The sequence below is a fragment of the Paramisgurnus dabryanus genome, chromosome 1 (genome assembly GCF_030506205.2).
Source record: "Paramisgurnus dabryanus chromosome 1, PD_genome_1.1, whole genome shotgun sequence".
Lineage (NCBI taxonomy): Eukaryota > Metazoa > Chordata > Actinopteri > Cypriniformes > Cobitidae > Paramisgurnus > Paramisgurnus dabryanus.
This window is the reverse complement of record NC_133337.1, coordinates 66,630,747-66,650,085: the sequence shown is the minus strand read 5'-3', so window position 1 is coordinate 66,650,085 and position 19,339 is coordinate 66,630,747. Positions and strand designations below refer to the sequence as shown.

General features: G+C 38.5%; 1 protein-coding gene across 4 annotated transcripts in view; it reads left to right on the top strand.

Annotated features, from left to right (window-relative positions):
* spag9b (sperm associated antigen 9b) overlaps nt 1–19,339 on the top strand; it is a 69,455-nt gene that overhangs the window by 9,231 nt on the left and 40,885 nt on the right. For 2 of the 4 annotated variants that reach the window (XM_065253508.2, XM_065253510.2), the window contains exons 2-4: nt 4,049–4,169; nt 7,934–8,004; nt 8,197–8,288. In XM_065253508.2, coding sequence (XP_065109580.1) covers nt 4,049–4,169; nt 7,934–8,004; nt 8,197–8,288 — 284 coding nt within the window. Of the gene's footprint in view, nt 1–4,048; nt 4,170–7,933; nt 8,005–8,196; nt 8,289–14,814; nt 15,239–19,339 lie in introns of those variants that run through there. The other 2 variants (XM_065253511.2, XM_065253512.2) reach the window with 2 other exon arrangements.

The window sequence follows — 19,339 nt, the reverse complement described above, 5'->3', positions numbered from 1 at the left end:
GAAAGATAATGCATACCTGTGGAACATTTCTGAACCAATCAGAATGAAGCATTTAACAACCCTGTGGTATAAGAGAGATGATAGCGCATTACACTTGTGGCAGACTTGTATGACAGCATGGCTCTGCACTTGACTGAATTTGTGCCTAGTTTATTGAATTAAAGCCAGACATCACTGCTTGCTTTTGAAGCCATCTCACAGGTCTTCAGTCTTGACTCTGGAGTCTGGACCAGCTGCTCTCACAATCAATCAGACCTTCCAAGGTACCACCCAAAATGACACCCAGACCAGTCTGTAAAAAAAAAATTGAAACCCACAGGATTATTGTTTTCATTTTTATCTTTGCTGTCATGTCCCAGTTTAAATCCTAGGTTATTATCTTTTTGTCTAGTGTTTTTTTTTCTATAGTTAAGTCCAGAATTCAACCGCTGTATCACATTTATAAATATAAACTGAACCAGAGGCAGGAATTCATTTCTAAAAATTGTGTCCTAAGATGCTTAATGTAGGAAGATTTATATACTTCAAAGGGAAAAGGTGCTCGTGACAGAAATATAGCATTCATAAAGTATTTAATATTCATGCTTGCTATTAACTTTTTATGAACTGTTTTTCCAGTCATTTGTTTTGCCAGGTGTCACGCAGACTGATCAATATTATCAATGTCATCATAGATATTCCCAATTAACAGTTATGTTTTGTCTACTGTTGTTATTATCTCCTGTGTTAGTTTCGGATTCCTGATTGGCCACTTTGAATAAAATCGCTGCTAAAAATAAATGAATGAAAATGTTATGTAAGTGTGCATATAACTATATCATTTAAAAAAAAATTGTTGTGTGGACTGTGCACCTTCAATACTTTCATGGCCTGTCAGTTGATATCTACACAAACATCAGCAGTTAACGCTGCTGTTAATTATTTGGTCAATTGCTCCTATATTGCTGGAGGGCTTGGGTGACATCTAACAATAGAGATGAGGACACAGTGTGTATTTGGAGTCTGGAAGGAGGGGGAATCCTTGCAGCTGCTCTATGGCATTGCATCCCAGACTTCAAAACACATGCACCTCGCCCATTAGTTGCCTGTATGTGGCATATGAGCAAGTACAGATTAAATGAGTAATTCAGGCACACGTCTGCACTGAGTCATTGGCTCCCAAGTCAGACGTGCTGAAACGCATTAACCAGTTGTTGTCTTCAAACTTTAGCCACTGCAAACAGTCCCGTACTGCCAGTCTGTTCCATTCAACCTTTATAGAGGTCTCTGCTACCATCTGAGTGTGTTTAATGGCTTTGTATCAGAAAGGGAGGTCTTGGAGTTCACACCACCCTGCATTGACCTTAAGCAATGCATTTAAACCTTTCATGCCCTTTTGCTTGCTTGCTTGATTGTTTATGTCTTACAACCTGTGCATTGTTATGCCTGGGGCTGTCTATAAAAGCTTATTGTCAGAATGAGTGTTGTTGTAGCTTGATTGATAGTGCATTGCATTGACACCACATATAATAGATAATAGGTTTAATCATAGAAAACACGCATGATACAAAATGACTGTATGTCATGAATGTACTGTGTAGTCGAGATCCAATTTTCCTGCAGAGTTTAGCTCCAGCCCTGATCAAACACACCTGAGCAAGCTAATCAAGATCTTCAGGAATACCAGAAAATTGCAGGCAGGTGAGTTTGATCAGGGTTGGAGCTAAACTGCTGAAAAGTGAATTTCCAGGGCCATTTATAGTATAAGTTCGGACGTACTACATCCACCATGTTGATGCATCATGTGACATACAAGTGAGCCATTAACTTATATGATGCACAATTTAACCACAAGGAACAGCTGTTCCCCTATATGTATTTGCATGTGAAAAGAGCAGCGTTAGGGGCGGATCAACTGGTGAACAAACTGGGACCCCTGGGATTGAACATGTCTCTTCAGAACTGGATTCTTGATTTCCTGACAAACAGGCCTCAGTTTGTACGAGTGGGAAAAAATTCATCAGCCACCATCTCATTAAGCACCGGCTCACCGCAGGGGTGTGTCTTGAGCCCCCTTTTATATACTCTTATGACCCATGACTGCTGTGCAAGATTTGACTCCAATCACATTATCAAATATGCTGACGACACAACAGTGGTGGGTCTTATTCAGGGGAATGATGAGTCCAATTATAGGGAGGAGGTGAAATACTTTACAGAATGGTGTCAAAATAACAACTTGATCCTGAATGTGGCAAAAACCAAAGAGGTGGTGATCGACTTCAGAAGAAATCAGCCTGTGCACAGACCAGTCCTCATCAACAGCGTTGGGGTGGAGTCTGTGGAGCACATGAAGTTTCTAGGGGTCCATATTTCTGATCACCTGACCTGGTCCCTACATACCTCCTCCCTTATCAAAAAAGCCAACCAGCGCCTGTATTTTTTAAGGAGACTGAAAAAGGCCCACTTTAATCCATCTGTCCTCTCGACCTTCTACAGGGGAACTATTGAGAGTGTTCTAACAAGTAACATCTCTCTCTGGTATGAAAGCAGTAGTGCTTCAGAGAAAAAAGCCGTGAGGAGGGTGGTGAGGTCAGCTGAGAGGATCACGGGGGTAGCACTAGCCCCCATTGAGAACTTGGCCAAACAGCGTTGCCTCTCTAGGGCAAGTAAAATCATTAAGGATGTCACACACCCCTGCCATATCTGGTTTTCTCTCCTACCTTCAGGAAGACGGTATCGAAGTCTGAGATGTAGATCTGTGCGGTTTCGGAATAGTTTTTTCCCGACAGCAATCAGACTGCTGAACAATACCACGCTATAGCTTGGGCTGGGTGAAATAAAAAAAAAAATGGCTGTGAGGTGTATGTGTATATGTGCTGACTATTTAGGGCATATATGGGATTTGTTAGCTGTGTTAGGTTTATTATGATATTATTTTTTGCAAGTATATTTATTCTTATTATCTATGACGGCTGAGGATGTTTACTTGTGTGTTTTTGTGGTGGTCCTATGCAACGTAATTTCGTTCTGCATTGCACTTCTTGTAGTGTATTTGTTTAGAATGACAATAAAAAATTCTTGAATCTTGAATCTTGAATCTTGAATCACACAGAACAGGTTTATGGCTTTGGGAGGAGCCTTTTTTAAATAGTTTTCAATGGGAAGTGAGAGTTATGCACGCTGTTTATGCGCTCCAAACGCTTCACGTTTTTGCCACCTGCCGCGCCACATGTTTTTGCAGGAGTGCGCTTGAGCGGCTGAAGTTGAAAAAAAGTCAACTCTGAGTGGAAAAGCGCCAAACGTCATTCGCGTTTTTTCGGTTGTCCGATCGAAAGAGGGAAGAGGTTGGCCTTCTGTTGTGGCGACAGAAGTTTACAGTGGCTTTAAACAACAGGAGACTGGACTGATATAGCAATATAAAAACACATCACATTGCTCCTTTCTGAAGTCAAATAAATAAAGGCAGTGTGGCTGCCTCTGTGTGTTCAGCAGCTTACGGCGTTCCTCCTACATTTTTTAATATGACAACACCTTTCCTTCTTCTATATTGGGTAACTCCTCTCCCAGGGGCGCACGAGATTGTAAAATGTGCATTGAATGCACACTACAAAATCTTGCTGGAGGGAGTAGGTCATCCGGGTACATTTTGCCTACTGTTTTTTTCCAAATACTATTAATTTGGACATGCTACTTGACTACTATATGTTATGGTCTGTCCTTGTACTGCATGAGTAGTTCAGAAAGTTGTTGCATGCATCACACTAGAACAGTACAGAAAAAACAGCAGGTGCATAAAGTACCTAAAATAAACTGTTGTCATCAATCCATCATAAAAATAACCCATTTACATTTATGCATTTGGCACACACTCTTATCCAAAGTGACTTACAGTGCATTCAAGCTATACAGTTTTTGTCAGGCTCTGCGTTCCTTGGGAATTAAACCCAAAACTTTTGTGTTGTTAATACTTTGCTCTACTAATTGAGCTACAGAAACAGACAGTTTAGTTTTAGATGGTTTGGTTTTCAGATTTGTGTAAAAATTTCAATTTTTGTGTTTAATCTAGAGATATATTGAGTATGAGGACTCTCAAGATCAGGAGAAGAAAGATCTGCAGAACCGTGTGCTCTTACTGGAGGCTCAGACCAGACAGATGGAGCTCAAGAGCAAAAACTATGCAGACCAAGGTTAGTTCTTTCGACTGGGTTGGCAAAGATTTTGTGGGCAATATAGAAATAATAAATAGTAATTATTATTTTTCATGATCCTTCCTTGCAACTTTGTTGAAAACAAAAGCATTTACCTAAGATATGTTTTAATAGCATATCTGATTTAAACTCCAGTGTTTTTTTTAACCATTATTGTCCATTATTTATTATCTTAAATAAATTGTTAAACGTACCCACTCACCCATGTTTAAACAGAGATTTACACACTTAGGCTACGTTTACATTAAAGGATTACTCCACTTTCATAAAAAATTCGGATAATTTGCTGACACCTATGTCATCCAAGATGTTTATGTCTTTCTTTCTTCAGTCATTTTTCTCCATATAGTGGACTTTATTGAACCTCAACAGTTTGTAGTTTCAATGCAGCTTTATGCAGGCCCTAATGCTGCATTCACACCAGAGGCATCAATCGCGAGTGATTTCAATGTTAAGTCAATGTAACGCGCATCTGGAGGTCTCGCGACGCTAATTGAGCGTTGCCACTGGAAAATTTTTTGATTTGACCTTGTAAACAATAACATTGAGACAGAGCTGCAAGCTTTGCTGAGCTTCAGCTGTTTAAACACTTTTTATAAGCACATTATATGTGTTTATTCATGACACAAACACCCAAACAAGCGCATACGTACTACAATAAATGTTTTCACCACTAATAAAAAATATAAAGCTAGATTATAAAGATAATATACCAATTTTTTTTTAACATGGAACCTAATGGAGATATAGTGTTATTTAAGCGCTCTGTTTTGAGCTGCCTGCAGCAACGTGCTCTGAGTTATGAATTACATTACAAACGAGTGCAAGGATAAAAACAGTTATGACATAGTGGCTGTGCATACATCTGAAATAGGTAAGCTATTATTAGTAATAAGTTATTTTGCACTTGAAAGCACATGCCCAGATGAAAATGCTCCTTAGTTGATGGAGTCTCTTGATCTTTGATGGTTTTACTGTGAATGGGCTAAACTGGATTATAGCTTAAGGATCTCTGAACAACTCCCCCACATGATGGGAGTGTGACTGTGTTTACTGCCAAATTGTGCTCGAGGTGGGTGGCACATTATGTTAACCCTCCTGGCAAATTACACATCTGGTCAATCAATATTGTCTTTTTGCCCTGAATGAGGATTAACATGGTGTTATTTTTGATGAGTCTGTGTATTTAATATGATATGATGGACAAGCTGGCATGGACTATTACATGCTGACTGTGTTGATATAGGCACATTTTGGTAATTGCAAGTTTTTTGTGTCTAAGATGGCATGTGAAGTAGAATTTAGCCAAAACAAAATAAGAGCCCTTCGTTATGTTTCATCTTGTGCTCATTCTAGCTGTTTTTGAAAGCAAGAGCAATGAAAAAATGTATGTATATGTAAACAGCCCTATAAGAATCACATCTGATCATGTAATCTTTATTATGCCTTATGAATGATTAGTTGACTAGTTAAAGTAGATGTTGAAAATGTTACATGTACATGTCCACTCCCTATCCTGCTACATGTATATGTAATCAACCATACTAGACCTTTCTTAATTCAGAAGCAGAATTTTTTTTTATGTTGGAAGGTGTTTGGGCCTGAAATCATACAGGCAAACTTATCAAACAATATGAAGTTTTTAATTCTTTAGTAAGTTATATGATTTACAATAAGTTGTAAATGAAAAACAGACTCATGAAACGTTAAAGGTTCATTGTGTAAATTTTTGGAGGATCTATTGAAAAAACTGCAAAATAATACATATAACTATGTTTTTAGTGGTGTACAAAGACATTAAATAATGAACCGTTATGTTTTTTTTTTTACCTTAAAATTAGCTGTTTTTATATACATACACTGTAGGCCATTTTTTCCCCACAAAGCTTTAATATGTGCTTTGAAAAGAAGGGGTGAGCAGTGGACTAAGCTGTTGGTTGCAATCCATAACCTTACCACTAGATGCCACTAAACACAGTGCACCTTTAAATGGTTTACCCAAATATGACAACTTTGTTATTATTTCCTCACCTTCATATCATTTGATCCCCCCATGTGTTTTTATGTTATTCAGAACCCAAACTTAAAAAGGGTTTTTTGGGTTTCCTGGTTACTATGGGAGAGGATGGTGACAGATGCAGTCACCATCACTTTTATAGTAACCAGAAAACCCTTCAGGCTTAAAGTGTCAAATAAATACCCAACTCAAATTGTGTCATATATTTTAAGTGAAGATGTTTACTTCTCTACTTTCTTGTTGTGTATATCAATTAGGGCTGTGTCTGAAATCAATTTTGAATCACAAGGCAGTGATTCTGTGTTTCATGTGCAGCTTGTGCGTGTGCTACGGCTTACCGATAAATCCTTATCAATCTAAAATCATGAGTCGTTTATAATGTGCATTTAAAAAAGCAACACTCGTTAAACCAAAGCATTCAAAATATTGTTTATTGTCATGAAAATACCTGAAACATTTTGAAGAACAGCAATATTCTTACAGACATTTCCTGGAATAGCGTTTGTAATGGTACTTCTACAATGGAGTTTCTGCATGAGAGCGCCCTCTGACTTTTGGATGTGCCGGGATTTCATCTTAATTCAAATTCAATCATTGACAAAATGCTAATTTGTTACAGCCCTAATAACAATGTTGTTTGATAATTATTGATAATTATAAACTGCATGAAATTCTGTTGTTCCTTTTTTATCTTCCTCTAATTCACAATCGTCAGACAATGAATGCATTTTTGTCACTGTTTTACACCAAACGCTTAGCTATGAGAGACACCTCTTATTTGACATTTCTTCAAACAGGGTACCCACGTGTCAGCGAATTTCTGGAATAACATGGAATTTTAAAACTTTTTTCTGGACATTGAAAGTTTAAAATCACAAAATATCAGGGATTTTTTTGTAGCTTTAAAATTTTAGTCTATATTTATCAAAATGTAAACCGCTTGTTAACTTGTGACGTAAGGAATGCCATTTCTGGGTCCATGCCTCTGCTAATTGCATTTTTAAACATCTGTTTATTGGCACTGTTTATTTATTTCACACATAAACTCACAGTGTAGACTAAATAATCAAGGCTCATGGCATTCTGACATAGGTCATGGAAATGTAGTTTTTTAGTCAGGGAATTTGACATTTGACTTAAGAGTGGAAACCCTGTTCAAATGAGACAAGTGTTGTTTATAGAAGATTTTTGATAACACATTTTCTTCCTATCTAGCAGATTTTTTTAGTGTTACGCCATATACATTTATGATAAACTTATTTCAAGAAGACTTTTCAGGTTAAGGCTGTACAACACAATATAATGAAGTTTTTAATTACAATTACTGAATCATGTTTAAAAATCTGTCCTAGTAGCACATTTGCACTAAACAGTGTGCTGAGGCTTTGTGCTGACTGTTAAGCAGCCACTGTTATGATTGATTTCTGTTGCTCTACCGCCCTCTTGTGGTTATGGGTTCACTTTAGCATGTAATCACTTTCTCATGAAACTGTTCATAACCAAGAAACCCTTTTGTCACAACCTAAACAGCTCAGTTGACCTTATTTATATTTTAAATGCAAAAAAAGTTGTCCAAGTCCTCCTGTCTTAGGTTGGTAGTCTAGCATGCATATGGACTGATAGTGACTAGTTGCATGATTCACTCAAAGCAGAAATTTATCTCTTACTAACTTGTCAAGATGAAAAAATTTAAGGTTTTAAATGATGTTGAATGTCTTTTTTTTAGTTGGAAGACTGGAAGAGCGTGAAGCTGAACTAAAGAAAGAGTACAATGCCCTCCATCAGAGACACACAGAGGTAAGAACCACCACGCATTTATCCTCTCTGGAAATGACATTTACTTTCTTTTTGTGAGTGTGCCAGCGTGAAAGGTGTTTTTGCATGTGTAAAGCTGTCTTTTGCAGCTGTTACCAAACAATAAAATAGATGTCAAACAAGCTGCTTTGATATCACAATGGCTGTTTATTTTTCCTTTCTTTTGACTTGCAGATGATCCACAGTTATATGGAGCACTTGGAACGGACCAAATACCAGCAGCTGATGGGGGAAACCACAGACACTGGCACTCATAGCAGAATTAAGTGAGATCATTTTCTTATTCATTGTGTGCTTTCTGGTTCACCTAGAAATACTTTACATAAAAAAATTGTGATTTCATAATCTCTTTGATAAACCAGTTTCTGTGTGTATAGTTTGTAGATTTTGCAGTAATTGTTTAAGATTTCATGAAATTTTCCATCTCAGTTCCCCTTATTTTAGTAGACTAATGGATTTCACAACTACAAACACTCCCACATGTACGCATCAGGGCCGGGTCTACAGGGGGGCTGGGGGGGGCATTGCCTCCCCAGATTTTCCTTGTGCTCCCCCAAAAATGTCCAGCCAACCTTAAAATAACGGAGTCTCTTTACACAAAAAACATCTTCTTCAGGCAAGCGCTAGCGTTTACAGCTCCCGCCCACTAACGTCTGATTAGCTTATTCAAACATTGGGGGTGTTTTCAGCAGTATTTAACTCACAGGAAAAGTACTACTGTTCTCTATGACGGTAACTAAAAAAATGCATCTTTAAAATATATATCAAAAACAATGCAATTTAGTATTACATAAACGTAATAACCCAACACATATTAAATTAAAACTTTTTTTATAGTAAAACATGCCCAAAATAGCCCCTTATCCTTTCTTAGACTCACCTCATTATTTATTCATGCAAATACAACAGCCAATGGCAAGTCTCCAGCAGCATTTAATGTGTTTGTTTTAGACGTAGTTCTGTTTATTAAAATTAGAATATGCAGTTTGGTTGTGGCATACTATATAGTAGATATAAATGATATAAGATGGTTATACAGTAAATATACAGCATTGTAACAGCTTAGCATCGTGTGCAGTGCAGTTTTAAAATCAAATTTTAGCGGTTTTGTCATCGTCATTCATCAGCTCATTCAGCTCGTGTTTGAGAAAAACTTCACACGCAAAAATCTACAGACTTTTAAGTTCAAGAGGAGCTTTCACTCCGCAAGGTCATCGTAAGGTAAAACGTTGTATTTTATAATGTTGCGTTGTATTATAATATCTAATTTGCTGTGTTATAAACAAAGCAGTGTGATTATCTTTGCTCTCGTCGCAAATCACACTTACAGTATTTTAGGGCTTGTGCTTTTGTCTGGTGCTGTTATAGGCAAACAGGATAACCTTTGACGAATTTGTCATGCATGTCAAATTGCTTACTTGATGCAACAATATATTATTTAATGCATTGTGCTTTGTTGTGATATTTGAGGTTGCTGCAGCAGCAATGATAGGGTCAGGAATTAATGACAATACAGCTTATCACATTGAAAATACATTATTTTACATGAAGAAAATGTTTGAGTAGTGGAAATAAAGTTCCTAACAAGTGTTTATTTAGAATAAAGGCATATGTTGGGTAGGGTATGTATAAGAATGGCTTTAATTTATCTATAAGTAAAATAATAGATTAAATGCAGTGTAAACATTAATAAAATATAGCTATATGTACAGCTTTATATTTATATCACCTGCTTGCCTGATTTCATTAACTGTGACTAAATATGTCAAACTAGTGTAATCATTATAACATTATAAATCATTAATCTAATTGCATCTACTTTTAAAATGTGAACGTGCAAAATGACATATAAATTGCCTTTTATTATAAGACATGCAAAGTAATATTGGATTGAAACATCCATAATTTTAGTGTATGAATCATTTTAGTCGAGAAATGGCTGCCCACCCAAAAATCCTGACTGCCCCCCCAGTCCAGCAAGCCTAGTACAGGGCCTGGTACGCATACAGCCGCTGTGAGCATCTCCTAATATAGGTCAGCAGTGTGTATCTCAGCTAAATGTAGAGGGATGAGACAGCGAATCGTCTGGGTGATGTCAGTAAAAACAGATGCAGTAGGATGACAGTGATTTGGTAATAGAGTGATAGTGTAAAAATGAAGACAAAGCCTTATACACAACACAGGCTGGTTTCCGAGTTCTCAAGCATTTATAAATGGGTGATTTCCACATGGGGTTTTAATTGCGTTTTTGTGCGTGGTTATCTTAAATCTCCTAGGCTAAGCCTATGAGCAATGTTGTATATGTTTGGAAAATCATGTGATGCTTGTGATGAATGTATCTGAGAGTTTATAGATGGATTGGAGTGTTCTGCTTGAGAGGATTATCGGATTAGTTTGTAAATGTGAGTTTTATCAGATCAAACTATTTGGAAAAACAGAAACATTATAATTTAAAATGTTGTTTTTGCCAAATTAAATAAATTCAGACAAGAACAATGACAATCAATGACTTTCCCAAAAAAAAACAGGTTGTTTGTGCAAGCAGTTATTAAAACCTACAATTAAGCCTGATTTATACTGCGTCAGACCTACGTCGTACCCTTTACACAGGAGGCTACGCATTTGTTTTCATTTATACTTCTGCGTCAGTGCCTGCATCGACATGCAGGCTGCTAGTAGGTGGTGTCGACAGTATCAAAGCAAAAGTCGAAGAAGCAGCAGACTTATGCGCAGGCTACACTGTACACTAAATGCAGAAGTATGATTTGGGCTTTGTTTAAAAGATAAGTGCCCTCTTACTGCCAGCAGCATATTACCACCTATGATTAAGTTTTAAGGTTGTTTGCCTTGTGATCGAGACAAATACAATTGTCTGCAAGACCCATCCAATTTTTAAGACCATGATAATGGACCCGTCCACTTTTTCTCAAATTTAACTCGTATGTCTGTTCACTTGTCAGAACGCTGTCAGTCAAATCCATTCTACTAGAGGAATGCCCCAATAAATTACAACCGAAGCAACAGACTATGAAAATGGCATCTATTCTAGTAAATGTTTTTTTGGTGGGGGTGCGTGGACGAGGGGACCCCCCACATTTTTATTTTTGCTTCTGACGCCCATGTACCTGTGGGTTCAAACCTTGCAAAGTAAAGCCATACGATCACTCTATACGAAGAACTGTTTCATTATGTAACTGCTTAAAGAACTGCTGTTGTGGTTTTATTTAAATGGTTAATGTTATAAAGTGCTAATAAAAAATACTCAATCTTTTTTTTACATGTGGCAATTACTCGATTAATTGACGATAAGAAATAAATCGATAAAACTAAACAATTGTCGAAAACACAAGCACGTGTGCGCAGCGCCTGCGCAAACCACATACAGCTGGTGAAAACAAGCTGTACGCTAAACACTGTTGCTGGTTTTCTAATGAAAGGTTGAAATCTTCATAATATAAGGATCTTTGCTGAAATTACGCCGCAGGTCTAACTTCTAAGTTGAGGTGACAACGGGTAAAGTGCCCTTCGTGTGCTTCTTGGATATAATTACAACAAACTTGTATCAACGACTTGGAATATTGTGAACAGCTGGAAAAATAACACTTGATAGTAATGAAACTTTTATTTTGGCATGGACTTTCCCATATGAGGCGAGTTACTTAGTCTATTAGTCATTATATTCTATTACGAGATTAAATTGTTGATTTTTTTTATCAAAACACCAACTACATTGACTCATTTTACAGTCCCACTAGCGTGTTGTTTAGACAAAATAAAATCTTTTATTTCGCGTGAGGAAGCTCGCACACTTTTATGTCATTGGCTAAGCCTATGCCACTGCAGTAAAGGCTTATTGCACTATTACAGTTAAAGGAATATTCCATTTTCTTAAAAGAAAAATCCAGATAATTTACTCACCACCATGTCATCCAAAATGTTGATGTCTTTCTTTGTTCAGTCGAGAAGAAATTATGTTTTTTGAGGAAAACATTGCAGGATTTTTCTCATTTTAATAGACTTTAATAGAGCCCAACAATTAATACTTAACTCAACACGTAACAGTTTTTTTCAACAGAGTTTCAAAATAATATAAACGATCCCAAACGAGGCATAAGGGTCTTATCAAGCAAAACGATTGTCATTTTTGACAATAAAAATAACAAATATACACTTTTAAAGCACAACTTCTCGTCCAAATCCGATCCAGCGCGACCTAACGTAAATGCGTAGTGACATAGGGAGATCACGTGTTACATATATAAAACACACATTTGCGGACCATTTTAAACAATAAACTGACACAAAGACATTAATTAGTATCAGTTGACATACAACAACGTAGGAACGGTCCTCGTTCTCAACACTTGTAAACACTGGGACGGAGTTCCGCGTTCGTCCTCTGTGACCTCTTGACGTCATGACGTATTGCGTGGGGTCACGTTGGCCCATCACGACCGGATTTAAACGAGAAGTTGTGCTTTAAAAGTGTATATTTGTTTTTTATTGTCAAAAATGACAATCGTTTTACTAGATAAGACCCTTATGCCTCGTTTGGGATCGTTTAAAGTCTTTTAATTGTTGGGCTCTATTAAAGTCTATTAAAATGAGAAAAATCCTGCAATGTTTTTTCTCAAAAAACATAATTTCTTCTCGACTGATCAAAGAAAGACATCAACATTTTGGATGACATGGTGGTGAGTAAATTATCTGGATTTTTCTTTTAAGAAAATGGAATATTCCTTTAATGATTATTCGATTGATTGATCGTAAATTTAAACGATCATCGAATATGGGAAATTGCATAAATTGACATCCCTAGTTCCATCCTACCTTTATTTGTTATTTTTTTAATCAAAAATACAAAATTTTGAGCCAAAAACTGAGATAATTGCATTTTTGTGAAGGGCTTTTGCTAGAGATCAGATTCAGAGCGATCATCAAAACAGACACGGAGTTTTAACTGTTTGCCTTAAGGGAATACTTCTGGGTTTTATAAGTTGAGTAAAAGCACCACCTGGTGGATAATATCAGAAATATTGATTGCCGGAAAAACTTGTCATTGGCAGGGATGCGTTTTCTCTTAATTAACAAGTTAACTCATCAATGGCGGGAAAAAGTTAAATGCAGTCATGTTTAATGTCTGTTATTCTAAATTTTTTTGAGCATTTGTGTACTTTTTTCACAAACTCTTGAGAAAATCCGAGGGAGTGGATACAAACATTGTGGGTGTGGGTGGGAGTGGCCGCAGGTGGCCTGAGTTGGCGTTCCTGGTCAGAAATTCAGCGGGTGCGGGTTTCAGAAAACAGTCTCGCGCAGGGCTCTAATATAATACATGCATTACATTATTTGCTCAAAATGCCTGAATAGTGTAATGTGTAAAGCCCGGTGCACACTGTGAGATTTCAGCCAGCATTTAGCTGGGACAAATTTTAATATCCTAAACGATTTCTGGAATCCCAGGCTAAAATCTGCCGTCTTTGATCGCTAGTTTGACATGTTCACAGACAGCCAATTAATGACCTTGCGATCAAAATTATCCTCCGACAAAATTCTGGCAGTGTCAGAAATTTTGAGATACAATCCTGCTGTGTGACATCTCCCTACGACAACCGGCAGCTCAATAACCAATAGAAGCACAGAACCCGATGACACAGTTAGTGCGGCGACAACAACAAATCAACGCAGACAAATGTAAAAAAGAACCAGGTAGACTGTACAGCGGGAGGAGAAACTTTTGGAGATATGGAAACAATAAAGAGTGTTTGTACAAAGTGTCATCGCCACTGTATAGGATAAATATGAAGCAGCCTGGAGAGAAATCGCGCAGGAAATTCAAATGCCAGGTACTCGTCTCATTCGTTTTTTCTTCTTTTTATGCTCGAGACAAGTCATGATTAAAATGAACAGTAGATGTTGTTTCGGTTTGTTAGCCTTCGCTTCAGCGTGTGTTTTCCCAGCCGTTGTCAATTGATGACGTAAAACTGCGGATGTGTTTGTTTGCGTGCGTCCGATTTTTAAAAGTCTTTAAACTCGTACAGTCTGACATTGATGGAAACTGAGATCATATAGTGTGACATGGACTTAATTACGATCTTAATCGCACAGTGTGGCAAGCAACAATCCTAAAAGACTATTTAAAATCGCACAGTGTATACCGGGCTTAATATAAATACAATTAATCCTAGTTTATATTGAAAATCATATCCCAATACATGTCAGCATTGCAAAACTATTCTCCAATATCTAATTTCATGTGGACCGTAGGTGAACATTTGACCTGCTGCCAGTAGAGGCGCTAATTTAGTAAATCTTCTGTGGGACTAAATTGGAAAAAGGGACAAACGAACTAAACGGTTGTATGGGTTAGACAATAGGATGTTAACAATGAAATGTATTTCAGACATTATTACCACATGTTATTTTCATTCCTAACACTGATTTGCAAGTAAAAAGTGCTTCATACTGTGAACTGAAGTAGAAAATTTATTTTTCTGTTTTATTTAATTGCCATAATGATGCCTAAGTTGTTCTTATCATATTTTTAACCTTGTAAAATACAATAGATTTTTCAAGTACTTCAAAGTCAGGCATTCATATACTTGATGGCTAATAGCAGGTGGATTGGCCTTTTGTGCCCAGTAGACAAGCTTGAGTGTGTGTTTTTTTAGTTTAAGTTCCCCTTGTGTGCTCTCTCTCTCTCTCTCTCTCTCTCTCTCTCTCTCTTTTCTTTCCCACAACCAATCAGCTGTGGGAGCAAAGCAGGATAAACCATATAGAAGTAGCCTTTGAATCTGCTGTTAGAGAGAGAGCGAGAGCTTAGTATCGCATGGATCTGAGCTGTTCATTAAGCATCAGAGCGAGAAGCAGATCACAGCGAGAGCACGTTGATACAGAACACAGGGACCGACGGCGGCTGAAAAGCTGATTGTCATAGTGGATGATGACACAGCATTGAGAGGCTGCAGAGCTCCAGATTCTCTCTGTGTGCCGGTGTTGATGGGACTGTTTTTGCGTGCCAGGGGGCGGCGGGCAGCCTGCAGCGCTTGGCGGCAGCCATGAATCCAGGATGCATGCTGCTGTTTGTCTTTGGCTTTGTGGGGGGAGCGGTCGTCATCAACTCTGCCGTGCTGGTCTCTCTCTCTGTGTTACTGTTGGTGCATTATTCTGTCTCCAACGGCCTGCCCGCCATCACACACTCCCTCCCTCGGATCAGCAGGTACGCAGTAAAAACATCAGCGTGCGTGTGTGTTTGAAGATTTTTGGATAGTATAGTTTCAGTCACTATATTAAGTATGCTTTCGTCTGTTCTGAGTTTGAAAGCTCTTTGTAGTCTTATCGTCACAGGCTTGTTTATTTGCAAACTGCGTCCCACCCCATCATATCTTTACTTCTGTCTGCTTTGATCCTCCTAATGTTCAGTTTCAGTTTCCCCAGTGTTTGTCAATCTGTCTTTTGAGTTTGGGGATGTCATACGTGGATGTCACACAGTTTTGTAATCTGTTCTTATCATCACGTGTCTGTTACTCTATTGACTGAGGTCTCACTGGTGTAGTAAACAAGAGCAGTGATGTAGCAGGGGATGCTGCGGCAGAGACAGTGATGAGGCTAGATGTTGTTTCACTTTACTTTTTGTGTCGTCTCTCTTTAAAAGATGATCACTTTTAATGTCCTTTATTACACGGCTCTCTGGAATGCTTGATTCTGATTGGTCAGTTGAGACATTTGCAGGTTCGTTCTTTTCAAATAATAACCGCTCCAAAATAATAACGCATAGCCGGACTACTTTCACGAGTAAAATCGCTCCGCGCCAATAAAGATCAATAAAGATTACTGTCTGTTTGGCGCCATCTTGTGACAAACACTCGACAACCACGACAAGACACAGAGAGCTGAGACTGAACTTGACAAAATAGAGCATGACAGCTACGAAGCCAACACACAAAAAAATACAGAATGGGCATTAAAACTTCTCAAAGACTGGCTAAAAGAGAAAAAATGGAGACAAGTATGACGCAGAGGATCTTAATAAGGTATTACGATCATTTTATGCATCTGTGCAAAGTTTCGCGGAAGGATAAAAATTTTAATTTAAAACAAATATGCCAATAAAATGTTTCAAATTCATATTCATGTCCAGTTTTTTTTCTTATGTGGCAAGTAGCCGTGTAATAAGCGGGATAATGTAGAGGCAGCCGGTAGTTATTGGGAAATAAGCCCCTTCAGTGTGATACAAGACCCTCCGCTTCGCGTCGGGTCCTGATCACACTGTCGGGGCTTATTTCCCAATAACTACCGGCTGCCTCTACATTATCCCTTACTTGTACCAGTGCAGTGTTATGGTTTCAATTTGTTAATCTGACTGTGCTGTTTTTCTGTAAGGATGTTTTAACTTATTATGACTGTATTACCTGTGCCAGATTTGCATACATATGGAGCTTAACACCTTTGTTAGCTTCTTTTCAATAGGTTTTAGGACGTTTAACTGGTTTTACAGCTGTGGTGTTGTTTATTCAGGTGATTATTAGCAATGTAAATTATAATGAAATTGAACTTGATACTTCCTCTGAATTTGATTTATGATGCGTGTGTTCTTAAAAGCATATGCGTAAAGAAGCAACTTTAAATTAGAGGTGCCATTTTTTTATTTTATTTATTTTGTTTATGGCAATATAACGTGTTCATGTTTCCTATGTGGAAAAACATAGTATTTTTCACATAATTTACTTATCTCTATACCCACTGTCCTAAAAACAGGCTGATGTCTTCCTTGTTCTATAAAGTCCCTTCTTCAGAAATGCGTATAGACTTCTGATTGTGTAGCTTGTTTAGTGTGTTGTGATTCGACAGCAGCTTAGGGCATGTTGTTAGGAAGGCTTTACGACTATTAGGTTCTGATTCTGTATCGGACGAGTAAACCCTCCTGAGTGCCGGTCAGAGCACTAATAATGAGGAGACAGGAGTTCAGTTCAACAGTTTGTATTGATGGTAAAAGGATGGACCACAGATGCATATTCAAAGATGAACATAGTCTGAAAAATAATAAACAATAAAGATAATGAATAAACTAAAATATATATATGTTTATATACCATTACGAATATTCACTGTTACATAAATAATTTGCATTTATCATTTACATCAGTGATATCTCTATTAAACAAGGAAATTACATAAACAAAACGAGGTATTTATCAGTAAACTTTCATTAACAATCCTGTCATTACTATGCAATGCCCATATATGGATTGAATAAAGACGAAGCATTTACACAAAAGCAACGTAAATCTCACTCGTTAACAATTCTCAAACACGCAAATCTTGCATCATTAATTATCATCAGAAACCCGTAATACTGATCTGCAGCTCAATACAGAACAAATAATCATAAGAAAATTATATTAACAATCTTAATATAACAGAAAGATTACTTCAGGGCAAGTCTGGGCATGTCTGTATTATACAGCATTTTACAGATACATGTACAGCTGTTCATATCGGTAATAACACAAAATACAAATCACAAAAGGCTTACTTTGAGGTCAGTGACTAACATCTTGATGTTACATCTGCAGCAATCACCATCAACAAACAGTTGTTCACATCATTTAGATGACAGCTCACACAGTTCACACAGACACCACAGACAGCGGCAGCTCAACTAACTACACTGTTCACGATCGGCAGAACAGCGGCGGCTCCGGTTTCAAAATAAAAGTCCCTTTTAAAGGAGCCTTTAATACAGCCGCCCCCAAAGATGCAAGCATCTTTGCTTCCCATAAAGGCGACTTACTTGGAGGCGTTAAGTCCATCCTTTGGTAAAGCTGGCAGGATGACCAGGCGGGCTACTGGTCTGGTATAAACTTGGTCCTTTATCTTCACATCTGCTGACCTGATATGACCATCTGGGCTTAGGTGAGTTTTGATGACTTGGCCCACAGGCCATAAGCTTCGAGGTAGTTGGGGGTCCACAATCATAACAATGGTTTTCTCCTTCAAATCAGGAGGAGAGGCTTGCCATTTCTGCCGGGTTTGGAGACCTGGAAGATAATCCCTCACGAACTTAGACCAGAATCGGTCTGCCAGGACCTGGGAGTGTCTCCAGTACCGACGACTCAACATTTCCGATTCTGGGTAAATGACTTGAGGTAGAGATCCATCGGGCCGCCCCATTAAGAGACTATTTGGGGTCACAGGGTCAGCATCTGCCACATCTGACGACACATATCCTAAAGGTTTTGAGTTTAGGATGGCCTCTACTTCCAGCAAGACTGTCATTAAGACCTCCTCAGGAACGGGCTGTGATCCCACAACTGTGTACAAGGCTGATTTGACAGATCTGACTTCTCTTTCCCAAACCCCACCAAAGTGAGGGGCCGAAGGGGGATTAAAGCGGAAGTTTATCTTTTGTTTGGCAAGGTGATGCTGTATGTCAGGAACCAGTGCAGCATAAGCTTCCCGTAACTCCCTTTCACCTCCACGGAAGTTTGTACCTCGATCCGACAATAATTGTGCTGGTGTTCCTCTCCTTGCGACAAACCTTCTTAGAGCCATGAGAAATGAGTCTGTACTCATGCTAGGGAGTAGGTCCAAATGCACAGCTCTGGTAGTCAAGCATTTGAACAGAATTCCCCAACGCTTCTCTGTCCGCCTTCCAATTTTCACAGACAGAGGGCCAAAGCAGTCAACTCCACAAGAATGGAAGGCAGGTTTATAGAGCTGAAGGCGCGCAGAGGGTAGATCCGCCATCTTAGGGATTGTCGGCTGGGCTCTCCACCTTTGACATTCAGGGCAGTCACGTTGAAACCTCCTAACAGCTTCACGTCCCCGTAAGATCCAGTAGTATCTCCTAATTTCCGCAAACAGACGTTCAGATCCAGGATGATGCAACTGGTGGTCGTAATGGTGAATGATCAAACGAGTGACCGGGTGATTAGAATCCAGGACTAGAGGATGCAAGACAGAATCCTGCATGTCAACAAGTCTCCTTAAACGGCCTCCTACTCTCAAAAGCCCACTGGACGGATCAATTTCAGGGGCTAGGGTAACCAGCCGACTTCCAGAACTGACCGACTTTCCAGTCCGCAGCAGTTTGTAATCCTCAGGGAAGGATTCCTGTTGTACCTGTTTGACAATATCGATCTCAGCCTGGCGGTAATCCTCAGCTTCTGGAGGCGTCCCTGGAGCATGGATAGCCCGAAGTTCTTGGGCAGTCATGTCCAATAACTCTTGCCAGGTGTTGTAGTTCCATTTATCAGAGTGGTCAGAAGGAAGAGGTAAGGTATTGATCCCACAGAAGACAGATTTCCGCATTTCTGCC